This window comes from Macrobrachium nipponense, chromosome 1 (assembly GCF_015104395.2).
Source record: "Macrobrachium nipponense isolate FS-2020 chromosome 1, ASM1510439v2, whole genome shotgun sequence".
In the NCBI taxonomy this organism is placed as follows: domain Eukaryota; kingdom Metazoa; phylum Arthropoda; class Malacostraca; order Decapoda; family Palaemonidae; genus Macrobrachium; species Macrobrachium nipponense.
Genome location: NC_087200.1, coordinates 198,454,121 through 198,477,192, shown reverse-complemented (window position 1 = coordinate 198,477,192; position 23,072 = coordinate 198,454,121). Strand labels below are relative to the sequence as shown.

General features: G+C 40.6%; 2 protein-coding genes across 2 annotated transcripts in view; both read right to left on the bottom strand.

The window, feature by feature from the left end:
• LOC135220334 (uncharacterized) overlaps positions 1-3,274 on the bottom strand; it is a gene marked incomplete at its 3' end in the record, with an annotated part of 79,214 nt that extends 75,940 nt beyond the window's left edge. Inside the window, 1 exon segment of the mRNA XM_064257565.1 lies at positions 3,153-3,274. Coding sequence (XP_064113635.1) covers positions 3,153-3,267 — 115 coding nt within the window.
• A 3,878-nt stretch (positions 3,275-7,152) lies between these two features.
• On the bottom strand, positions 7,153-21,094 carry LOC135219053 (glycine receptor subunit alpha-4-like). The gene is made up of 4 exons (XM_064255483.1): positions 20,867-21,094; positions 10,692-10,963; positions 7,869-7,985; positions 7,153-7,506 (listed from the first exon to the last, which is right to left on the bottom strand). The coding sequence occupies exons 1-4, from the start codon at positions 21,084-21,086 to the stop codon at positions 7,153-7,155; spliced, it is 963 nt and encodes a 320-aa protein (XP_064111553.1). The 5' UTR covers positions 21,087-21,094.
• Between the last annotated feature and the right edge of the window lie 1,978 nt (positions 21,095-23,072).

Below are 23,072 nucleotides of genomic sequence, written 5' to 3'. Positions count from 1 at the left end.
AGGGATGCGGTCATGTGGAATTCCTCCCATCAGGAGAAGTTTCTACTTGCTCCGGATCGTAGCTTTTTAGCCAAAAATGAGGATCCTCTTGCAAGGTGGGCTCCTTGGAAGGTTTATCCCACTTCCACAGGATCCTTCTCTCTGCCCAGTATCAACTCTTAGAGCCTTTCTATCTCGTACTTCTTCAAGATCCTCAGGTGCTCTCTTCATGAGAGAAAAGGTGGTACTTTGTCAGTAAAAGGTATTAGACAGCAAATCCTTTACTTCATTAAACAAGCCAACCCTGATCCATTCCAAAAGCACATGATATCAGGGAGTAGCCACCTCAATTAATTATTTTCAACATATGAACTTTGAGGATCTTAGAAAGTATCTGGATGGAAATCCCCGACAGTCTTTAAACGGCATTATCTAAAGTCCTTGGAATCTTTAAAGTTTTCAGCAGTAGCAGCGGGAAACATTGTTTCCCCTGATACTGGTATAGTAGTTGTAGTATAGATCCAGGTCTCCTTTCTACCTACATCATCCAACATGCCTCACCTATCGCCAGGCTACTCGAATATCATAGCCTTAGCCGTTGAATCATATAGTGGATTGTCCCTTATTTTTTTGCTAGGGACATCCACACTTGTACTGTTAATGTACTTCAGTGTACCTACCCTTATTTTTATGCTAGGGTAGGACACAATGTGTTTGTATATATTTTGCCATACTTGTATTAATGATGGACTTCAGTGTACTACCCTTATTTTTATGCTAGGGTAGGACACAATGAGTTTGTATATTTTGTAAATATGTTAAGTAAATCCCTTTGTTTGTTTATATTCATGCATCTCTGTAATTTACTTTAATTACCATTTAAGTACTTTAAGATTACTAACGTTCTATTGTTTTTACTGTTTAGTATAAGTTAGTTTAAGTGCTTAGTTTGTATGCTGTAATTGATTTACTTATATTATCCATCATTTTACACTGCTTTTCATTGTTCCTTTTTTCCCATCTTGTCTGTTTCTCTGGTACTCTTTCATAGGCCGACACGAGCTGAGCCCAGAAAAGGGATTTTGACGAAGGAAAAATCTATTTCTGGGTGATTGGCTCGTGTCGCCCTATGAAACCCCCCCTTCTTTGGTTTGTTCCCCCCTTGCAGGACAAGATGTTTTTTAGATTAAGGATGTCCGCTAGGGGCGCTGCTGTCCGTGGCGTCCTCTAGTAGTAGTAGTAGCGGCTGCATCGCCCGTTGGTATCGGCTCTCTCTTGGGGGGATTCTGATTGGAAGTTCTAATTGGTGATTGTCTCGTGGTAGTGTTCCACACTCGCCCTATTATCATACCGACACTTCTTTTTAAGAGTGAGCGAGTCAGTTTTACTGACATTTTCTTAATTTTTTTTTGTTTTTCTCTGGTATTTTTAGATTAATTTTACCTAGAAATAATGATATTAAGGATCCTTTCATAGGGCGACACGAGCCAATCACCCAGAAATAGATTTTTCCTTCGTCAAAATCCCTTTTTTAGCCGACTATCCATCCCCATGTGAGAGATAGTATTGGTCCTACATGTGGACAAGTTGCATTTACTTTCCAAGGCTATTAAGCAGCCTCCTGTAAATAAAAGTATGTAAAGTAATTAGCTGAGTTTTCTGGTGACCTCCTCTAGAGTAACTTAACACTATAAATCCTTTTAAGGTAAGTTCAATTGATTTATTCTGCATTTCTCTCAACTATTTTCGTTTACGTATTTGAGCCCCTTCGGGCCAGGGCGTAAAACGTAACAATATAAATATATATATCCTATATATATATATATATATATATATATATATATATATATATATATATATACATAAATCAAAGTGGTACAATACTGTCTTGAAAAATAGTGGGTCTACTAATCTTGACACGATCCACTAAATTTTATGTAAATTTGGAAGCCTAAGACCAAGTACATAAGCTTGCTATTTGTCGAGTGTGTGTATACATTTATATATACATTTATATATTACATTTGATTCATTTGAAATGCAGTATTTTCTTCCTTGCAAAAGTTATGCACTTGCCTTAGTTGATGATGTATATGTTGCCATTACACTTAATAGTGTTCTTTTGTATTTAACAATCAACTAACCAAGAATTATTAAGATAAATGTTTATGTAAGTTGCACCATGTTGAGCATGCAAGTGGTTGCAATTGTACCACCATCCATAGGATAAGATGTGAAATATTCTTCTATGAATGAAGTTAGGCATGAGTGCAGAATAGCCAGGTTAAGGACTGTATGCTTTTTGGTGGCATAAGAATGCTGTCCTAAATGAAATTTTTCATTACAGGGAGCCAGTAATGGAAATGAGTTCTAGACAGGAGTGAACTATAGATAAGAGCCAGTTTTAGCTAGGAGTAAGATGCTTGCTTTAACAATGTAGGGTAAATGAACGAGCAATGATATATAGTGGCCACTGATCCTGTAATGCGGCCACCTTCCCAAGGAAGAACTTGAATTTGCTGCCATGAGCATCAGTCAGAAATTGTGGCCTATCCAGACAGCAAGTAAGGGTAATTCTAAAGAATAGTTTCCGCACGGACAGCAAGGAACGTAACCGCGGATACGACATCCACTAAGGATTGGGGCGCCCATTGTATTTCGCCATATTTAGTACTGGCCCCTGGTGTTAATTACAGTCGTCCAAATAATATTACTTAAAATTCTTGTTCAGGAGTAAAACTGCATAGAAAAAACCGCAACTGCCATAGTCTAGGCCGCCGCGGAATACCTAGTAATATAGCCTAGATCTACCGCAGTAATTGTTTTCACATAAATTTCAAAATAATGGTATAGGGTAAAATACCGAATGGCCGGCCTCTACCGTACCGCAACCACCTTCCCGAAAAACTTTAATACATCCTGTAAAACAGGGTAGACATTAGTCAAGAGCCAGCGTCCGTCGAAGCAATAACGTCGTGACCTCTACTTCCCTCTCGAAGTCAATTTTTCCTCCATGTCACAAACTAAGGCCATAATTTCCGATTTTCGGTAAGGTGGTTGCGGAATGGTACAATTAGCCTACCTTAGTATCTATAGTAGTGGCTGTTAAACAGTTACGTGAAAATCCGTTACTTTCATCAGATTTTGGGCGAAATTAAACATCTTGTACTCACCATTATGACTAAATTCGAAAATTAGATGAGCTATCAATAGTGATTTAAGGCTAATATGATTCCTATTGCAGATCCTGACATTCATTCTGTTTTTGTTTACATCGTTGTCATTCATTATTGTTTTGTTTACATCTTTCGGAGTAGTAGTAGTGGGATGTATCTTTGAAACAGCTCCCTTGCTTGTTTCATTCCTTTGTTTGCGTGTGAGTTTTTCTTTCCTAATACCACAATTCTTTTAGAAATTCTTTCCTATTTTCCACTTCCCCCCCGTAGTACTAAGAAGGATTGTTTACTAAGTTCAATGTTTAGTTGGTTCGTCAGTCTTCCCTCCTGTGACGGCGCCAAAATGTTTCCCGGTTAAATTTTCTCGTAAAAGTTTTTTCCGTTTCCATTTACTATCCAAACTCTGTCAGTTAGGAAGTAGCTATCGCACTGTCTGAACATTCAGCCCCTCCTTTGATATTTAGTTATTTCTCATACCATTCGACGTAAACCATATAGTTCTCACCATTTTCCTCTTCTTTGTATTTCCATTCTGTTTCCCGCGTTCCTTGTATCCATTGATGATAAGCTTTTTTTTCTTTTATTTTCTGTACCTTTTCATCCTTAATTATTCTGTGACAGATGCTGTTAAGAATAGCTGTTACGCTTTCGTTGTGTCGCATAATTGCTCTTCCTTTGTTTTTATTATATTTATTTGATCCTTCTTTGGTTCTTATATAAATAACATTATTTCTCCCGTGTCTATCCTTTCTATATCTTATTTTTCCTTTTTAAAGGGAATTTTATTCTCCATAAGGAAGCATTATAGGTTTCCAAACATTTCATTTGTTTCTTAAGTTTTTTTTATTATTATTCTCCTATAGTATATTTCATAGCTATTCTTTACACGCTTAATAAACTGTTGTATTTTGCTCACAATTCTCCTCTTAACTAACACTCCATTATTCTTCTTCCATAAGGTATATAGATCGAAATGCTTATGCATTCTTAGAAGGCCTTCCTTGCTTATTTTACTTTCGCTATCAGGTCTACAGATCTTAGACATTTTGTTTCATTTTTTTTCTTTTTGTGCCGTGTAAATGTTCTTTCCATGTTCCATAATTGCGCTTTCTAAGATTATCATCTGTACGGAAAATGCATCACATTGTAAAATTTTAGATCTTAACGTTTTCCGTGTGTTTGTGTGTGTGTGTGTGTGACCCATAAACTCTTTATTAATCTTCTTTTGTCCTTATTTGTTCCGTTTCATAAGTACCTACGTTCCGGTTTTTTATATTAGCTAGTATCTGTGTCTATTATGTGTACAGTATACCAATCTTTTAATTCTTTCCCCGATTTGTTTTTTCATTTTATTTTATTTATTTTAGTGTACCTTAAGAATAACTGAGGCCCATTGGCAGATACGAGGACCAGTTTACTTGTCCGAGAAGGTAAGATGAAAAGCATTAAGTGACTTTAATACGCACATACTAACGAAACATACTGAACTAACGAAGAGAGAAGAAAAATACGTCCTTCAAACAAGTAACCAGTACCGAATGCGCTTTCCACTCTTCAATACTGCCCTTGAAATCTGCGAAAGAGAGCAAGCAGCCTGCTAGTACTAGCAAAACAAGCTAGGAAACCCGTACGGGGAATGTGCTTAGAAAAAATATAATCTTTTAGATACTTTCAAAGATTATATTAACATAGAATTAAAATTTCCGTTGTAGGATTAATTTCCCCAAAAACGGGTTTAGGAATACGTCGAAGTGATGAGACTATCCTAAGTTTATTTATTTATTCTTATTATTATTATTGTTATTATAATTTTGCAACCGATGAGATCAAGACATAACCGAACTTACGAATTTTTCCGTTGATTTGCAGATGTTACGGTAGTTGAATTTGTTATGAATTATTGTGTTAGCCAAGTTTTGTTATTTGATGGGTTCCTTTCTGTTCAGGTAATCGCGTCATTTAGACCCGCAATGTCCCATTAATATGTCGCATTTCAGTATAGATTAACGTAACGACGTATGAAAATTCGTTTAATTAAATTTTGCGAAAAAAAATCTGTTTTTAGATTAGAAAACTGACATTTTAGCGTACAGTGTTTTATATTAGGTTGGTTATATTAGTGTGAAAACTGTCTGTCGGGTTTACATAGTGCTTTTGTCCAATTCTAATTTTTTTTTTCTTTTTTTGGTTTTGTCAAGATTGCGGGCTGCTATAGGTTCTATCATTGTGTCTGTCTTATTTCTATATTCAGTAGTAATTAGTCACTGGAGGAACATTTACAGTTTTCTGGGTTAGAAGTTGTTCATTGCCGTGTAAAAAAAACGAAGAGGTCCGTTGCAAGAGATTGGATTAAAACAGTCTACTCTTGAGAAATTTCACTTTTGGCCGTAATTCGAAAATGGTCAAAATCTTGTTCTTTCGTCCATTCGGGAGCCGTATTTCTCTATTTTATAAGGCTTTCGAAAAAGGTTATCACTATTAGGTTAGGTTGACGGCGTTTATGAAGCTTAAAAATACGAAGGATAAATCAAAGACCGTGTGGGTGGTGTTCTGGAAGTTTTTTTTTTATTACTGTGAAAGAACTATTGCACATTTCAGTGAGACATTTCAACGGCATTTCTCTCCTAAAGAAAGAGAGAAGAAGGATTCCTGCTAATCGTAATTTGGAGGTGTGGTCACTTGACGTTTGTGATGTAATAGAATTGTGAGAAAATTGCAGATTCTTAAAAATGTTTTCAAAATATGATAATGCCAGGGATTTGAGGAAAGATAATATTCATGGTACTAATACCCTCTGGGGAAAATTAATGAACTTGGACTCGTGTGGATTTCGACAAGAGCTAGGATAATAATACGAAAAAAAATATGGTGTAGATCTAGTATGTCACAGAAAGTGATTCTTTCGGGACAGTTGGGATGTTTTAAAATTCTGCACGTGAAGAGAGAGCACGATAGTCTCAGATTATGTACCCAATACCAGTGTTCTTATGACCACCCTGTGGTAAGGGGTGTAAGAATACTACCACCGTAGGTCCTGCTCGTCGTAAAAGGAGACTAAAAAGGACAGCTGCTGCCTTACAGTCTTACTTTTTTTTTTTTTTTTTTTTTTTTTTTTTAGTAAAAGGCTAGGCCCACCGCCAATAACTGTGGAAACTGCTGCCTTGCAGGTGGACTTTTTAGCCAATTTAGTCAAAGGCGAGGCCCACCGCCAATAACTGTGTTGATGACAGCAAGGGCAATGCGGTCGTAAAAACCCCTTTGCCAAATATTAATACCATTCCTGATGTTGTAAGGAAAGCGCATCAGGCAACTGACCCCTTAGTGTAGGATAACGGTGGGAAAGGTGGGAAGAAGAAGAAGAAGATCAGGTGTTATTTATGTGCTGCAAAGTGGCCAATGAAATGGATACAGTAATTTATCTAACATGGTACTAAACAGCAGTGTTTTCTGTTAGGATATCGGTAGTTGCTAGATTTTTTGTTTGTTTTTTTTTTTTTTGTTTCTGCAATAATGCAAGACTTACAGAGCACTTGATGTTGCCTGTAATAAGTTTCAAACTCAAAATAACGCAGTTTTAGTTTATTTACTTTTGAGTTTTTTCTTTTCTGAGGAATGTTTAGTTTTGCTCATTTAATCTTGAACACCTTTTCAAAAACTGTGGATTAAAGGTTTGCAAGGACTGTAACTTAAAAAAGATATAAAATGTATCTTGTGTATTTCTATCAACAATTCTGCTCTTTACTTGAAATCACAAGGCATGTAGAAGTGCTAAATTCCTTTTGATTTTTTTTTTTTGGATTTTTTTTTTACAGTATAATTAAGGTAACTGTTTTCTACGCGTTCTGCATGTCTAGTAAACATCTGTGAGCGTGAACACCTAAAGACCTTGGTAGTCCCTTACATCCGTTGTCAGTTGAAACAGCAACTTTGAGAACCGAACATTCTTGGTACCTAAAAAGACCGCTCGTGTGACTGCCAGAAATTGTTTATGTAAAAATCACCCAGAGGTAGGAGAAGCAGAGATCAAGAGGACAATCGGTCCCACGATGCTTCTGACGGTGACCAGGAACCTGTCGCCCGAAGAAACCAAGTTCTTGACCTTCGCCGGTATCCCCAGAGGAGCTTTAAGGAAGGACCTGCTGCTGCTCTCAGTACTGATGGCAACAACTTTGTTGTTGTCTAACTTGTCGACGAAGACGTGGATGACGATGATGATGAAGAGGAAGATCGTACAGAAGAAAAACCACATGTCGATTTGCTTCACGTAGGCCGTCTGGGGCAGCGATGAGGAGGTCTGGCTGAAGAAAGTATACAGCACCAGTAACGTAGTCAGAGCTACTTGGAGACGCACCTTTAGCAAGCAGAAAGAGGTTTTCATTGAGGATTGTATTAAGAGGGGTGCGTTACTCTTCTAAAGATCATGATATGCTCACCTCACTGAATGGACAACTTGAAGCAATTTCAGAATGTGTACGTAACTGACATTATTTAGCATTGTTTGAAATGAATAACCAAAATATCCTGCATGTGTGTTAGATTTCTACAAATCTAAGCCATGATGCGACTATTTCTGTTCAGTGCTGACTAGAACCATATGTAGTTGTTTTACGCATTGTCATTTGCAGGTAACTTAAGTAAAGTTATGATTAAGGCAAAGAATTGACGTTTCTATATTCACATTGTGTATGTAAGAGCATGTTCTTCTGAACTTACTTCAAGCAATTGGAGTTCAACATACAATGTGGTATATCCAATTGCTAGCAGCATGAGAGACGGAAGATATATTGACAGCACAATTAAGGTGTATCTTCTCGTTAGCTTGAAACCGACCTGGAAGGAACAGTATTTAATATTTTTAATCTATGAATGATCCACTAAATAACTACCATATTTTAGAACTATTTGCTATTCTAATTCTAGCACAGATTATTATTATTGTTCATACTGGAACAGGCAAGTTTTTGACCGGTCCTCGAATGTTTTGCTGTATCTCTTATAAGCATATAGCTTCTTTACTGAGAATCTGTTCTTCCGAGTCAATGTCTGAACGAAAAACATTGCAAGTTACACAGATAGTGACGAAGGGTCAAGTCCTCGATCATCATTCTCAAGGAAAACTTCCTAACATGCACTAAGACTCCCTAAACTTCTTTCCCTGAAACTTTTCCCACTTCTATGTGGGGTCGATGTTTTTGAAAGTTTTCCCCCACCTGGTTCGGTGGAACACATCGTCCACTGACAACCGCTTGTCTCTTAAGGTGAGTTTACACTATGCTTCACCCCACGCTGCATGTGTAAGACTCATCACCATTGAGTCCTCATTAGGGTGAGTTAGTGGTGTGGCGTGACTCTTGATGAGCAGTCCAGTAGGAGGGGCTAACAAGAATTTTGGAGGAGTTTGTGATGAGTCTTATGCATGCAGCGTGAGGTGAAAGCCTAGTGTAAACTCACCTCCGTCTGCAGTCTTCTGTCCTGGGCCTCCTTTGATAGTTCTGCTAGTTTAACATTTCCTTTTTTTCTTTCATTCTTGATCCTGTCCATTTTCGTCACTCCATAGATGCGTCTTAACGCTTTTCATCCCTACCTGATGCAATCTCTTTTCTTGCACACCATATATCAAAGCTGGTCTCACTACTGTCATATACACTGTACCTCTCTGTTCAGCATTTCTCTTATTTGACACATGACATTCTATTATTTTGCATGTGCTGTGATCAACTAGGTGTAGTACACCATATATTTACAACATTTAACTATCCTGGCTCTTGACGAAAATCACGCAAGTTTGAAGTCCTTATTTTCCCCAAAAGTCTTTTATTAGTGACGCGAAAACTTAACGAATTAATATTGAATTTTATTTTATCGCTGGATTCCATTATATACTACGTAGAGGAGTAACAAGAATGAAAGGTTCCAGGATCTGATTGTCGTATTTTCTCATCACTAGGACTATGCTTATCGTTCACCTCTCTTTCTCACTCTGAGGAAGTTAGGTGATAAAAAAGGAAAGCTCATTTAATAGAAGTGAATGTTGCATTAGTAGCATTTAGAGAGTTTAATATTTACACAGGACAGTCTTTGTTCCTGTTAGATCATTCTGTTTGGGAAGGAAAACCTAGAATGGTTTGACCGTTTATAATTAGTTGTGTAAGTTACAAGTTACAAGGAGTTACGAGGATTAGGATGTCTCAAAGACTCGTTAGTCCATGTGAGGAGACTTTGTGTACTCACTGATCTCTAGGAGCAGGTTTTACTGTTCATTCACAGTCCTAATGATTTTGTCTAGCTTTCTTTTAAACTATTCCACACTGTTGCGGTTTACAACTTCTGGTGGTAGTTTATTCCATGTGTCACATATCTTGTATGTAAAGAAATTCCCGCAATGGGATGTGTTGTATCTCTTCAGTTGTGGTTTCCATCCATAATTTCTTGTCTGGTTTTCGTTCAAAGTAAAGAGGTTACTGTCTACTTTTGTAATGCCTTTCAGTATTTTAAATGTTTCTATTAGTTGTCCTCACAATCGTCTTGTTTCTAAGCCATACATGTTCAGGCTCTCTACGGTACCTCGCGAGCAGTATAAAGCCCCTTCCCATGGTCGAGCTTTGCCCGCAAACTTTGCTCTGATGTCACATCGAGCAGAGTTTGTCGAGCAAAGCTCAACCGTGTGGATGGGCCGTAATAGAGGTTAACAATTGTGGCATAGTCAGTTTAGTGCTTTTTAAGCAGACACACCAAAAAAACTTTTATTTAACCTACTATCTTTTTTTTTATGAAAAGGAGAACTTTTGAAGGACCTTGAAACTCTAGTGTGTAATTGAAATAAGAATTCTCTGAGCAATTAAAAAAAGTTTGTTAAACTATAATGGTGTGAATTCTTAAAAACAGAACCATAATTTTTGGGGAAGAAAATTTCGGTAATATTTTTGCATTTATAAGAAATCAAAATCCATCACAAATGTTTGTGAATTTAAAGACTTTTTTTCAACAAATGAAAATAACTGAAACAAGGCACGATGCAGCCTCCAGCTTACTTGGGACACGTGCAAGATTTTACCCTCATGCATAAGTTGTAAGGATAATATTCCTAACTTAACAGTAACTGGTCTTAATTAATACTCATACTTTGTACTCCTTATGCTAACATCAAGGGTCAAATAAAAAGGGCCCAAATTAGTTAAGACCTTTAGAGGAACGTATTGCTTTAAATCTTGATTCTTCTAATAGATACAAGTTTGCAAGATATATATACCAAATACTGGTCTTTGTTGCAGTTATTTATTATTCTGATAGATACGGGTGTATCAGATTCTCGTTTCTGTCTCTAGATTTAGTGTATGCCTGAAGTGAATGCTGATTCGTGATTTATTCAATGACTAATTGGTTATTTGTGCGAGCTGCCTTACTGAGCTGTCTTACTGAATTTTGACCTAAGTTTTTATGGCGAATTATATTTGAATTTCATAAAGTAGGACTTTTATGTTTCCAAGAAAGCAGACTACTACAGAAGTTAGGCACCAAAGAATAGGCTATACTCACCTGGACCATACTGAGTCGTGTGTCGTTAGAGGGCACACTGGCGAAGAAATCGCTGACGGTGTAGATCGGGAGCTGAGAGCTCTGGCTGTACGCCGTCGATGACCCATTGGTGGTGAAGGCGACGAGCTCTTTGCTAACAGAGGAGAACTGAACAAGAATACTGCATTGCTGGTCATCAAAGGGGTAGTAGAAGACGTCAAAGGTGCACACGAAACTACCACTGTAGTGTTGCTGTTGCACGATCAGTGCTGCGTCCCCCCCGTAGATCTCGTCTGTCAAAAGAGGCCAGAGTCATGGTGCGTGAGACTTAGATGCACTAGCTGTTACAAATTGCTCAAAAGGTTAGGACGTTGGTTCTACTAATTGGAACTATATGCTTTCTTCATTCTGCCGAAGATGGCGATTGTCTATGGGTTGCTCACAAGAGCTAGACCGTTGGCTGACACAGTTAGGCAGGTCAGTGCCTCAGAACTGCTCAAGTTCATCTACATATAGAAGTCTTAATACGTGTTTCAGTCGTGGAAGACAATGATAAAAAAGATGTCTTTTCCTGGTCTAAAGGTAAAATAACATCAGTATTATGTCAAGGGGTTCTATCAGGTTATTTTGCTAGTTTTCATTTGGTGATGATTTTTTTCAGGTAGGTACATGGGTCATGTCTGTGTTTTATTGCTCCTGAAAAACAAAAAATTGCTAACGAGCAAACTAGAGATTTTGCTGAGTAAAGCTGGGACTATACGTAGTGTCAAACATGAATAGAATTTGTTAGTCATTGTCGTGAATTTCGAACTGATCATTCGAAATCCCCGCCATTTAACTTCACAAGTGTTGCATTAAATTGGGGCAAGGCTGAGGGATCTCGCGGGCGATTCATTGAACAGAAAGCTGTCCAATACAATACAGTTTAAGACGCAATTCCTAAATGCATGGCGGGGAAGGAGGAGCGCGTCTTATAGTAAAGAAGACGTTATGAATTTTCATTAATAGATTATAATTTTGCTAATCACTAGTACGAGATAAATTATCTATGTAGAGATTTGGAGCCAAGGACTCCGTAGCCATTCAAGAATTTGCAGATTATGGCCTTCAGCCAGAACTTTAAGTCAATTCCTTGATCTTAAATGATAACGTAACTGTCATATTTCACAGTCCGGAGTGAAATTAGATTTGTAGGTGATATCCGTAATGTCGAAATAAACGATGATTCCCGCCTGAATTACAAGGATTCTGTAGTTCACGCGAGAAAGCATAAGTTTCCTTTGAAGAAGGGCGAAGCGACGCTTCATTCCTGCCCAGACCCATGAACCGTTGTAAGTACCGTGAAATTTGTGTGTCTCTCAATTCTCCGACTCCCAACCATCGCCTTGCTAGGTCGAATTCCGTCGTAACAGTAAGTTAACTTTATCCACGTATATATGTGCCATCCCTGCGATGAGGGGACCTCGATTTATTGCAGCAAAACAAAAGCTGCCAGCGCAAGAATGTTATTTGTTTGTGATATTGAGTCAATGGGTCTTGTATTGTGCAGATTTTTCGTCTAGTTGTGGACTTAGTGCTTTACAAGCACGTGACATCAAAGGCCATGAGAATTTTCAGGTTATTTGAATTAAATTGGTGAGTGCAGTAAGAAACTGCGTGTACTGTGGAATTCTGCTAGGAACTTTAGTTTTGGTGTACTGTTAATGTATTTAAATGTTTATTTTTCGTAATAAACTGTTTTTTGTTGACCAAATTTTATTGTATCTCACCCTAAGAGTTTTTAGAGTGCGCGCCTCCTCAAGGCCTTGTCATCGGCCCAGAACATCCGGGCATGAATCATAAAAAAAAAAAACAAAAAAAAAAATATAAAAGTCAAAGAAAATCCCGACTATTTGGTCCTTCGAACTGGATGACAAGTGCGCTCTAGAGCTTGAAGGGAATTTCAAATTTCAAGTATTGGTCTATAGGGTAGCCCTGATAGGACACAGTCAGCTCCCACCGAATCTGCCACAGTGCTTCAGATAACCAGATTGAAAATCTTTGAGAAGGCCAGGAGGTCTGGTCAGTCAATTTTTAGATGGTAGTCTATCATTCTGGCAGAGACGGTATGAGTTGGTCGTGTTGTATGTAGGAGGAAACGACCTAGCAATCGATCACCCCCCGAAACCGTTTGGGATAATTTGCGTACTCTTATTGAACGCTTGAGGAAAATTTGTGAAATAATTGCTATCTGCGACGCAGAGATCAGAGAGTATCTCCCTGATAATCGTTTTTGCTATAAATTCCGTTGAATATGTCAAAAAAGTAAAGAACTTTAATGCGAGAATCTCCAATACTGCTACAAAAGAAGTCGGTACGGAGTCCGACACTTGCCTATGAACTCTCGTGCCTACCGCAAAGGCAAACAAAGGGACGGAGTCCATTTTGATTCAGAAATCTGTAACGCATTCCTCAATCGTTTAATGAGATTAATCAGGAGAGAGAGAGACAGACAAAATAACTAGGCTCAGCTTGTTCCGAGGTGCAATTAGCCCCACGTCACTAGTCTTTGCACCCCGTCTTCCTAATGTAAGAAAAATCCTCATTTCCTAGTTTGCATAAACCCCCCCTAAGAAGTAGAGTAAATAATACAAAATGGCAGTGGCTATGATTGTTCACTTCGAGGCCTCGCTGAGTCTCACCGCGGACTACTCGCCGAATCACAGCGTGCGTTAGTAGAAACGTATTCTGAGCGTGTACCAAAATTTGGTCACGCAGTTGAGAGAAGAAGAAGGTCAGCTTCGAGAGCTGTACAAACGTCAAGTCGTAAAGTTTAGAATCTACTTAGATGCCAGAATCAGGCAACCTTAGCAGAAGCTGTGCGAGCTTCTACCCTTTTGTTGAATCAAATCGATAAACTGAAAGTCACTCAGACAGGGAATGTTTCCCTCCCCAAATTGAAACCGCTGCCTCTCCCCACTTTTGAAGGGGAAGTGCAGGAATATGCTTCTTACAGAGAATTGTTCACGATCCACGTGGATCGAAGGGCAGATTTGGACGACGTGTCCAAATTTACTTACTTGTTAGGGACTCTGGGCATCCGCTTAGGATCGTTAAATCCCTAAGTGTAACCGCCGCAAATTACCAGGTAGCGTTAGATCTCTTGGATAAGCAATATGGTAATGTACACCAAACACTCGTGATCTTGCATCGAAAACTTTCCAACATATTCGTACCCTCGTTGAACCCCGTAGAGCTGAAGAAGTTCAGGTTTGAGTTAACAGTGATCATTGAGCAAATCAAGAGGCTCAGTACTAATGATATAGGCCATGGCATGGTCATGAGCCTTATCAATCAGAATTTGTCAGAAGTAAGCTCTATCGAAAGGTGGTCGAACACCTCAGAAAATGTGACTATAATTTAGAAGAATTTTTTGAAGCTATAGACTTCATAATTCGCATGTTGGAAGATGACGCGTTACAGCGAGGCGAGAAATTAGAATCTGATAAGAAAAACGATGTCAGCGTTAGACCCAAAAACGAAACCTATGCAGATAATTCTTGTCCCTATTGCAATGAACGGCACCCGCCTCACGGATGCCGCCGAGTAAGTGACGTGGGCTGCCAGACGCCGCATTCTACTAAGGAAGTGCCTGTGTTTTAATTGCCTTCAGTCAGGTCACCGTAGTGATAGATCCACTAACCCCAATTTATGTAAAAGTTGTGGAAATAATCATAATACTTCCATTTGTGATAATAGCAGCTTTAGAAAAGCACATTCAGTTCCCTCCACTTCGTCCCGAAGTAATCCCAGTTTAGTAAGTAACAGTCAAGCTACAACCTACGCCCTGTAGTAAATGCGACGACCAGGCAGCACGATAGAAAACCCCCGTCCGCCCAAAGAGAAAGTAGAATCACACCGTGTAAAGAGCGCTAAAGTAGCCCAAACGTCTAGTGTAGATCTTCCCTGTACGATTTGCCAACGGCCATGGCCGCCGATCCATCATAAGCAGGGGAGTAAACGACGTTCGCTTGTTTTGGACACTGGGAGTCAACAAAGTTTTATCTCTGCTAAAACTGCAAAGCAGTTAGGCCTGACAGTGGTAGGCAAAGTGGCATTAAACATTGCTCCCTTTGGTTCAGCAGAAAGAAATCAGTGGCCAGTATGACGTAGTGAGTTGCCGGGTAGAGATGGGTAATAGAATTGTTCGAATGAAACTAGTTGTTCACGAGAACGTAGACGTCCCGATTCATAACGCAGGTTATGTAAGAGTAAGACAACACCTAGTAGGGAAGGGAGTCACGTTAGCAGATCCTGACAGTAAGAGCGATAAGTTACGAAACATGCACATTCTTGTGGGTGCAGACTATTTTAATTATTTCATTATTGGAGTAGAAAAGATTGATGGGATAAGTCTTTTTCTGACCCATAATGGCATGTCGCCATATGGGAGAGTGCCACAGTGGCTATTAGAAGGTCACAAGATAGCTCATGTGAAAACACTCAGGGTATGTAGGGTCGCGAGCGAACCAATTGCATTTGATGTTGATGAATGGTGGCGTTTAGATACCTTAGGCATCGCCCCATCCGAGCAGTACACTGTCCGAGAAGCGGAAGCCATGCGAAAGGTTTCGCAGAGTGTAACGAAGAAGCCTGAAGGATATCAGGTTAGCTTGCCGTTCCGTTCAGAAGGTAGGCCAGAAACAAACTTTAGAAATGCTGTAGCACAGCTGGATTCGCTGCAAACCAAATTTCAGAAAGACAAGGAATACTATAATCAATATCAGGGAGTGATCGACAAATACCTGGAGGCAGGATTTATATATGAAGTAAAAGATCCAAAAATAGAAGGATACTACATGCCGCATTTCGGCATTAAAAAGGATAGGACCGCCGATGACCCCCCTTTAGAATCGTATTCAACCGCCTAACCAAACTCCAAAAAGCTAAAAAAATAAGATCCTTTAAATGAATGCCTGTTTTACCTGGGCCTAATTTAGTAGAGTTGGCCTATAATTTGCTTCTAAAGTTCGAATGAATAAATACGCCATGCTTGCAGACATAAGCAAAGCCTTTCATAGAGTACTATTAGATCCCCGTGATGCCAAATATACAAGATTCCTGTAGCGAGAGGGGGGTAGCAGGTCGAGCGCTGACCTTCGCTTTCAGAGTTGTGGTGTTCGGCATCACGGCTAGTCCCTTTTTGTTGTTACAACAAGTGTTTGAGTCATCATTTTAAGTTAGAAGGAAGACCTGAATTAAGCAAGTCCTTTTATGTTGATAACTATGTCAGTACCTTTGAAAGTTTGGATGAGATGAAAAAGGAACAAGAATCTGTCCACGCAATTTTGGATAGGGCCAGAATGCCGTTAGAAGGGTGGGCAAACAGTATAGCCTTCGATAGCGAGAGAGAGTGGAAAGAACCTGTGAATGTGAGCGTGCTCGGGCTGAGATGGGCTCGAGACGTCGACCGTCTGTGTGTGAAAGAGAGTGAGAGGATTCGTGAATTGGGGGAGGGATGGGTACCTACGAAGCGTAGGGTACTATCTTTGCTAGTATCAATTTACGATCCGCTAGGTCTAGTCAGTCCTTTATTTGTCAGGGGAAAACTGTTTCTCCAACAACTTTGGGAACAAGAGATTGGATGGGATGAACGTGTAATGTAAGGAAAAGGCTAAAGAAGCGCGAGAACTGCTAGTAGAGTTGAAATCAGTCGGTGAGTTAACATTTCCGAGAGCGGCAGGAGTCAGAAGATCGAACTCCATATATTCAACCGATGCCAGTAGTAGGGCATACGGTGCTGTAGCGTATGTCAGAGATAAAGAAAGTAACGTAAGATTACTCACCAGCAAAATGAGAATCACTCCGAAAGGGATGCTTAAAATCACCATCCCTAAATTAGAACTTTTAGCTTTGCTGCTAGGTTGTAGGCTAGCGAAAACGATTAAAGGGCTAATAGAGCCGCAAGAGATTAGTATCTGGTCAGATAGCAAAGTTGCATTGGCATGGGTGGCATCCCCGGATGCCAAGGACACAAAAATATTTTTTTATATCTAACCGTGTGGCGGAAGTTGTTTTTCTCCGCCAGATTTGTGATTTCAGATTGAAGTATGTGCCCAGCAAACAGAATCCTGCTGATGTCTTATCTAGGGGCGCAACAATCCAGCAATTGCAGCAGAATCCTCTTTGGTGCCAGGGTCCAGATTTCTTGGGAATCCCAGGAGAGCCTGTTCCCTTCAAAAGAGGAAGATCTAACAAATATCAGAACCGTGGTAGCGGCGGTGCAGGAACTGAGGGAAGAAACAAGGTCTATTCCCCCGGAGGAGGGATATGGGAACTACTACTGCAGGGAGTTGAAGTTCCGAATTTTGATTAGAGTAACCAGATTAGTGTTAAAGTTTGCAAAAGTGAAAAGGGATCCTTTTTCGAGTTCTTGTCTTATTAGAACAAAAATTGTATTTACCTACTGTGTATGCATATTTGGAGGGTGAGGTCAGACCCCCTCGTGAGATATTGAATTTTGTGAGGCAATTAAGTCTAATAATAGTAGACAAATTGATTTGCACTAGGGGACGAGTGTCCCAAATTGAAGAGATGAAACATTTAATTCTTTTGCCTGCTAAGGGACACTTAGTCAGAGCATACTTAAAGTACTTGCATTGTTTGCACCTCCATTGTAATGTCATACGCTAATGGCGATTTTTCGACAGAAAATGCTGGACGCCGGTCCCCCTGAGGTCAATTGCTAAGCAAGTTGTACGGAAGTGTCCAGAATGCGTGCTAGCCATTCCAACCGCTGATGAGACAACCACCACCAGCCCCCCTGCCGAAGGAAAGGATCACCTTGCAGAACCATTTGCCGCAGTCGGCGTGGACACACCCCGCAGCCATACAAACCGAAACGCGACCAGGCTATATCCTCCTTGTGAACCCTGCATGGCCACCAGGGCCGTGTATTTAATTTCTTTCTGCCCCTCCTTGGATGCGGAGGAATTTGTTCTAGCTCTTCGAAGATTCAGTGCTAACGCATGGAGGCCCCGACCATAATCACTTCTGATAACCACCAAACGTTCAAGACGGCCCAGCAACCTCCTTCAGGGACTTTATGAAGAGGATGAAGTCCAGCAGTTCCTGAGGAGGATTGGCGTAGAATGGCGATTTCAAACACCCCGTGCGCCGTGGAAAGGCGGTTTTTTCGAACGTCTGATTGGTGTCACAAAACGTGCCCTTCATATAGCCCTCAGGAGAAAGTATCTCCCGGAGGCCCACGTATTAACTCTAGTGAAAGATGGCGGAGGCCGGGGGTGTTAGTGAATAATAGGCCTCTCATTTATGCGAGGTCCACTTAATTAACTTAATGGCACCTGTTTTGCCAGATAAAGACCTTAATGCTACCTTCACCTCCCGGAGGCTACGAGATCGATATCTTAAACTAACAGACACTTTGAAAGCCTTCCGAGAGAGGTGGAGGAAGGAGTACCTGAGTGCCCTAAGAGCCCGACACGATTGTCAGTCTGGGGAACCCACCAAGCTGCACCCCGGAGACATCGTGTTAGTAAAGCAAGAAAATCAAAAGCGGGCAACGTGGCCCCTTGGACGCGTCGTGGAGACATACCCGGACGACGATGGTGTCGTGCGTTCGGCCAAGATATTGTTCGAAGATGTTGAGTCCCTGCGTGCTGTCAGCCACTTGGTTCCCCTGGAACTTGCCCCCTCAGATGACGATGATGGCGTTGGAGACGAACGGCGTGACGATGTTGATGGTGCGTGACGACGACGGCAACGAAGAGGTCCGAGGCGAGGGAGCGTACAGCCCAGCAGTAGGTGTTCCAGGAAATGTTGTGACGTCTGGGGACGACCAAGGGATGGCACTGGCTGCAACATCCGAACAACCAGCCACAAAGGTCTTGAGTGACAAAGACGCTGACGATATTGGTAACGAATCGAGCGATACCAATAGGGTAAGTGAGAGTGCTGAAGTGAAAGATACTGAGGTATCGAGTGGTAGTGACGTTGACGTTCAGTTAGGCAGACCAAGACGTTCTGCACGCCCTTTGAGAAAGGCTGCTGCTAAGCAGTGCGAGTTGATGAAGCGCTTAATGGAAAGCAAATATATATAAGTTATAGCTAGAAACAGTGAAAGAAAACAGGAAGGTCCCTTATTCTGGTAGGCAGGAGGGTGGACCCAAGTAAGTGTTAGGTGAGTTGAATCCTCAGAGGATGGAAGTGCGTCGGGTTAGCGTAAGGAAGTGGAGCCCCCTCTGTGCAAACAAGTCGAGCGTTGTGCAGAGGTAGCCCCCACCCTCAAAGTAAATTACGAAAAACAAAATGTATATCAGTACTTGTAGAGAACGTGAAAGCGTTTTCGTTTTTTGAGGGCATGTGTCCGTGAAAGAGTACATACTGAATCAGTTGTAATCTGTTTCCTTAAAGGCAAATGGCCTGTCTAGTCTATTTGATTAATGCTTGTTGATTATTGACGGCGAGCAGCCTAGAATAACATGCGTGTTGCTTGAAGATTATTGAAGATGAAGAGCTTAATATAGAAAGTTTCTCTTGCATGCTGTATTGCATTTTTTGAAGGGCGAGATGCCTAAAGTCTACATTGCTTGTGCATACAAATTGTACATACATGACTGTTTCCTGTTTTCATGCCATTGATTGAGTGAAGGCAGAATGCCTTTATGGAGTAGTATTCATGTTTCCTTGATCGTGATTTTACATTTATGCTTTTGATCTTAATTGCAGGCCCATTGCCTATAAGTTTCTGTGCTGATTCATGTCTACCTTAGTATGTGTATGGGTACATTTATGTATATATCTGCCATTGATGTTTTATTTGTATATGGCATTGATTGACCCCGGGTGTAATGTTGATGTATAATTTCTTTGACATGTCATGTTTTTTTTGTGTACTCGTTAGAGTCGCTGTGGAGCACTACGCAGCGAGCCTGACTGAGAAGTGTTGGAGTGGTTTCTCCCCCCCCCCCCCCCCCCTCCCCCCCCCCCCCCCCTACGCCCCCCCCCCTAGCTCAGTCTTTCCTGAATTGTCCAACATTTCAACGCCCCCATACTTCGGGTGTGGAGTATGTCGTGGAATTTCGAACTGATCATTCGAAATTTCCCCCGCCAGTTAACTCACAAGTGTTGCGTTAAATTGGGGCAAGACTGAGGGATCTCGCGGGCAATTCATGAACAGAAAGCTGTCCAATACAATACAGTTTAAGACCGCAATTCCTAATGCATGGCGGGGAAGGAGCGCGTCTTATAGTAAAGAAGACGTTATGAATTTTCATTAATAAATATAATTTGCTAATCACTAGTACGAGATAAATTATCTATGTAGAGATTTGGAGCCAAGGACTCCGTAGCCATTCAAGAATTTGCAGATTACGGCCTTCAGCCAGAACTTTAAGTCAATTCCTTGATCTTAAATGATAACGTAACTGTCATATTTTACATTCAGGAGTAAAATAGATTTAGTGATATCCGTAATGTCGAAATAAACGATGATTCCCGCCTGAATTACAAGGATTCTGTAGTTCACGCGGGAAAGCGTAAGTTTCCTTTGAAGAAGGGTGAAGCGACGCTTCATTCCTGCCCAGACCCTGAACCGTGTAAGTACCGTGAAAGTACCGTGAAATCTCCGACTCCCAGCCATCGCCATGCTAGGTCGAATTCCGTCGTAACAGTAAGTTAACTTTATCCATGTATATATTTGCCATCCCTGCGATGAGGACTCGATTTATGCAGCAAACGAAAGCTGCCAGTGCAAGAATGTTATTGTAGTGATATTGAGTCAATGGGTCTTGTCATTATTGTGCAGATGTTTTTTGTCTAGTTGTGGACTTAGTGCTTTACAAAGCACGTGGACCATCAAAGACCCTATGTGCTACCACATAAAAAGTGCCATGAGAATTTTCAGGTTATTTGAATTAAATTGGTGAGTGCAGTAAGAAACTGCGTGTACTGTGGAATTCTGCTAGGAACTTTAGTTTCGGTGTACTGCTAATGTATTTAAATGTTTATTTTTCGTAATAAAACTGTTTTGTTGACCAAATTTTATTGTATCTCACCCTAAGAGTTTTAGAGTGCGCGCCTCCTCAAGGCCTTGTCATCGGCCCAGAACATCCGGGCACGAATCATAAAAAAAAAATAATAATAAAAGTCGAAGAAAATCCCGACAGTCATCACGAAAATTGTGTTATTGTACTTACCCATATTGACAGCATTGAAGTCAGCTAATAGTGATTTCTTCACCTTCAAGACATACACATTTTCCCCGAGGAGCTTCAATTCTCCATCCTTGATGTTGGGGAAATTGGTAGTCGGCCGCCATATTTTGTTCACTTCGGCCTCAGCCAGCTGATTGTCGAGGGTATCGTCTCTGAGGTTCATGTATTTAATTCGTGAGTCTGGCCAACTGAGCTGAATCATGAATTCAATCTGAATGCTCTCTTTGACGTCTTCAATGCTCAGGAATCTTAAGAACTCGACCCTTATGAGGGCTGCAATGGAAGAGATGAATTCAGGATGTTCTTAGGAGGTTTGAAGCTTCGGTAATCTTGCGGTAGTCGCAGAATAGCGCAGTTATTCTTCATCGCTCTCGTCAGTGCAGTCGCCTTCCGGGTCACATCGGGACTTGAGATCTATGCACTCCCCGTTGTCGCACATGTACTTGTCATCGCCACACGCTGACAGGCTCAGCTCTCGTTCAGTTCCAACTGATATGTCGCAGATGCTCTCGGTTATTGTCCAGGAATGCCTTCCAACTGGATATAGATTCTCAGAGGACATGTTCAAGTATGCCATTGTTTTGTTGGTAATGGTATCGAGTAACGCCCATCGTGCAGGAGCGGCTTTGTAGATCATCATGCCGTAGTACCCGTGGAAATAGGGTTTACCTTTTATTGAATATCCCACAATCTCCACCATGCTTTCCGTCTTTAAGTTAAAACAAAGCCCCCTTAAGAAGAGGGGAATCCGCAAGCGCTCCTCACAAGGTGCACGTGTTCGGATCGACGCAGTTATAATCCGCCCAGAAACCGTCCTTGTCGCTGGCCAGCGGCAGTTTTCCGATTTGATGTTGTCAGGCTGTCCTTGCTTGAAGTTAGTCACGGGCATTTCACTTTCCCATCTTACTTCTCCTTCTCCAGGTGCCTTCCTCTTGATCGTCAGTCGCACCCAGCCACATGCTGATGGTGATGCTCTGACAGTAACCATATTGGCGGGAAACGTTCACCAAGGCATCGTTTCCTGTGAGAGTTGTAGGCACATACAGAACGGAACCCACAAGCTTGCAGATATCGGAAGCGTAAGTGAACGTGTATGGTTCAGGGAAGATTAAGAATTTTTCGTTTTGGCCGCAGAATTCGTGGATTGGGACTAGCCTCACGTCAGCATTAATCAGGTCTATTGTGTCTCTGTCAGAAGAAACTATGTTTCCCTGTATGTCCTGCTTACACGCCGCGATGTCGCGGATGCTTTTAGTATCCAAACCATAGTTCCAAATGTTGAACTGAGCTGTGATAGCCTTTCAGGATTTGGAACCTGTTGTATCTCCTGTCTAGTCCATCTTGTTCTTGTCCTACGACGAACGTCCCATTAAGTGGCAGCACTCTGTCATCCACCTGCACTTTACTGTTAACATACTCCACTCCGTCTATGTAGAATGAATATGTTTCTCCAGATATCACGTGACAGTAGTGGCGCCAGATTCTTAGAAATGTCGGGACTGTGATTTGTTCAAGAGCAGGTTGCGGCTTGTTGTTATATCGGAAATAATGCACTCCGTCTCGTATGTCTGTGGATATAGAGGAAAAAAGGTCATTTTAATTTCTTTCTCACTGCATAGTAGTTATTTTTTTTATAATATGAGAATACTGACTTTTTAGTAATTGCTAGAAGTCATGGACTGTTATTAAATTATTAATGAGATACAATACCAGCTAACTTGCTTTTTTTTGTTTTTATAGAAAAAAAGCAGTGTAAGAGGTATAACTTCATGCAGTGGGCAGGAGAAAACTGTACGGTAATAATGTTTTGCCATATAATTAGAGCTGATATAAATGTATTATCTACATAATACTTGACTTCTTTATTGCAGTGAAAATGAGAAGCAGATGCCTTTTGCATCTAGCTGTGCAGCGAGCTATAAGATTCTTTTTATATTAATGATAAAAAAAATTTATTTGTATTATTTTACCTAATTTTATCGTTTATGAGTTTAGCTGATACATTTATATTGTAAGTTTTTTCATGCATTCATTTATTCACATTCTTCAGCTTTTACTGAATATTCACCTACTTTAAGGGTTGGTGCAAATATCTGCGTTTTTTCTTGCTTATTCCTACTGCTAGCCGTTCTTCCATCAAGGGCTGAAGCATAAATTCGATACTATTGTCTTACTTTTTATACTAGCT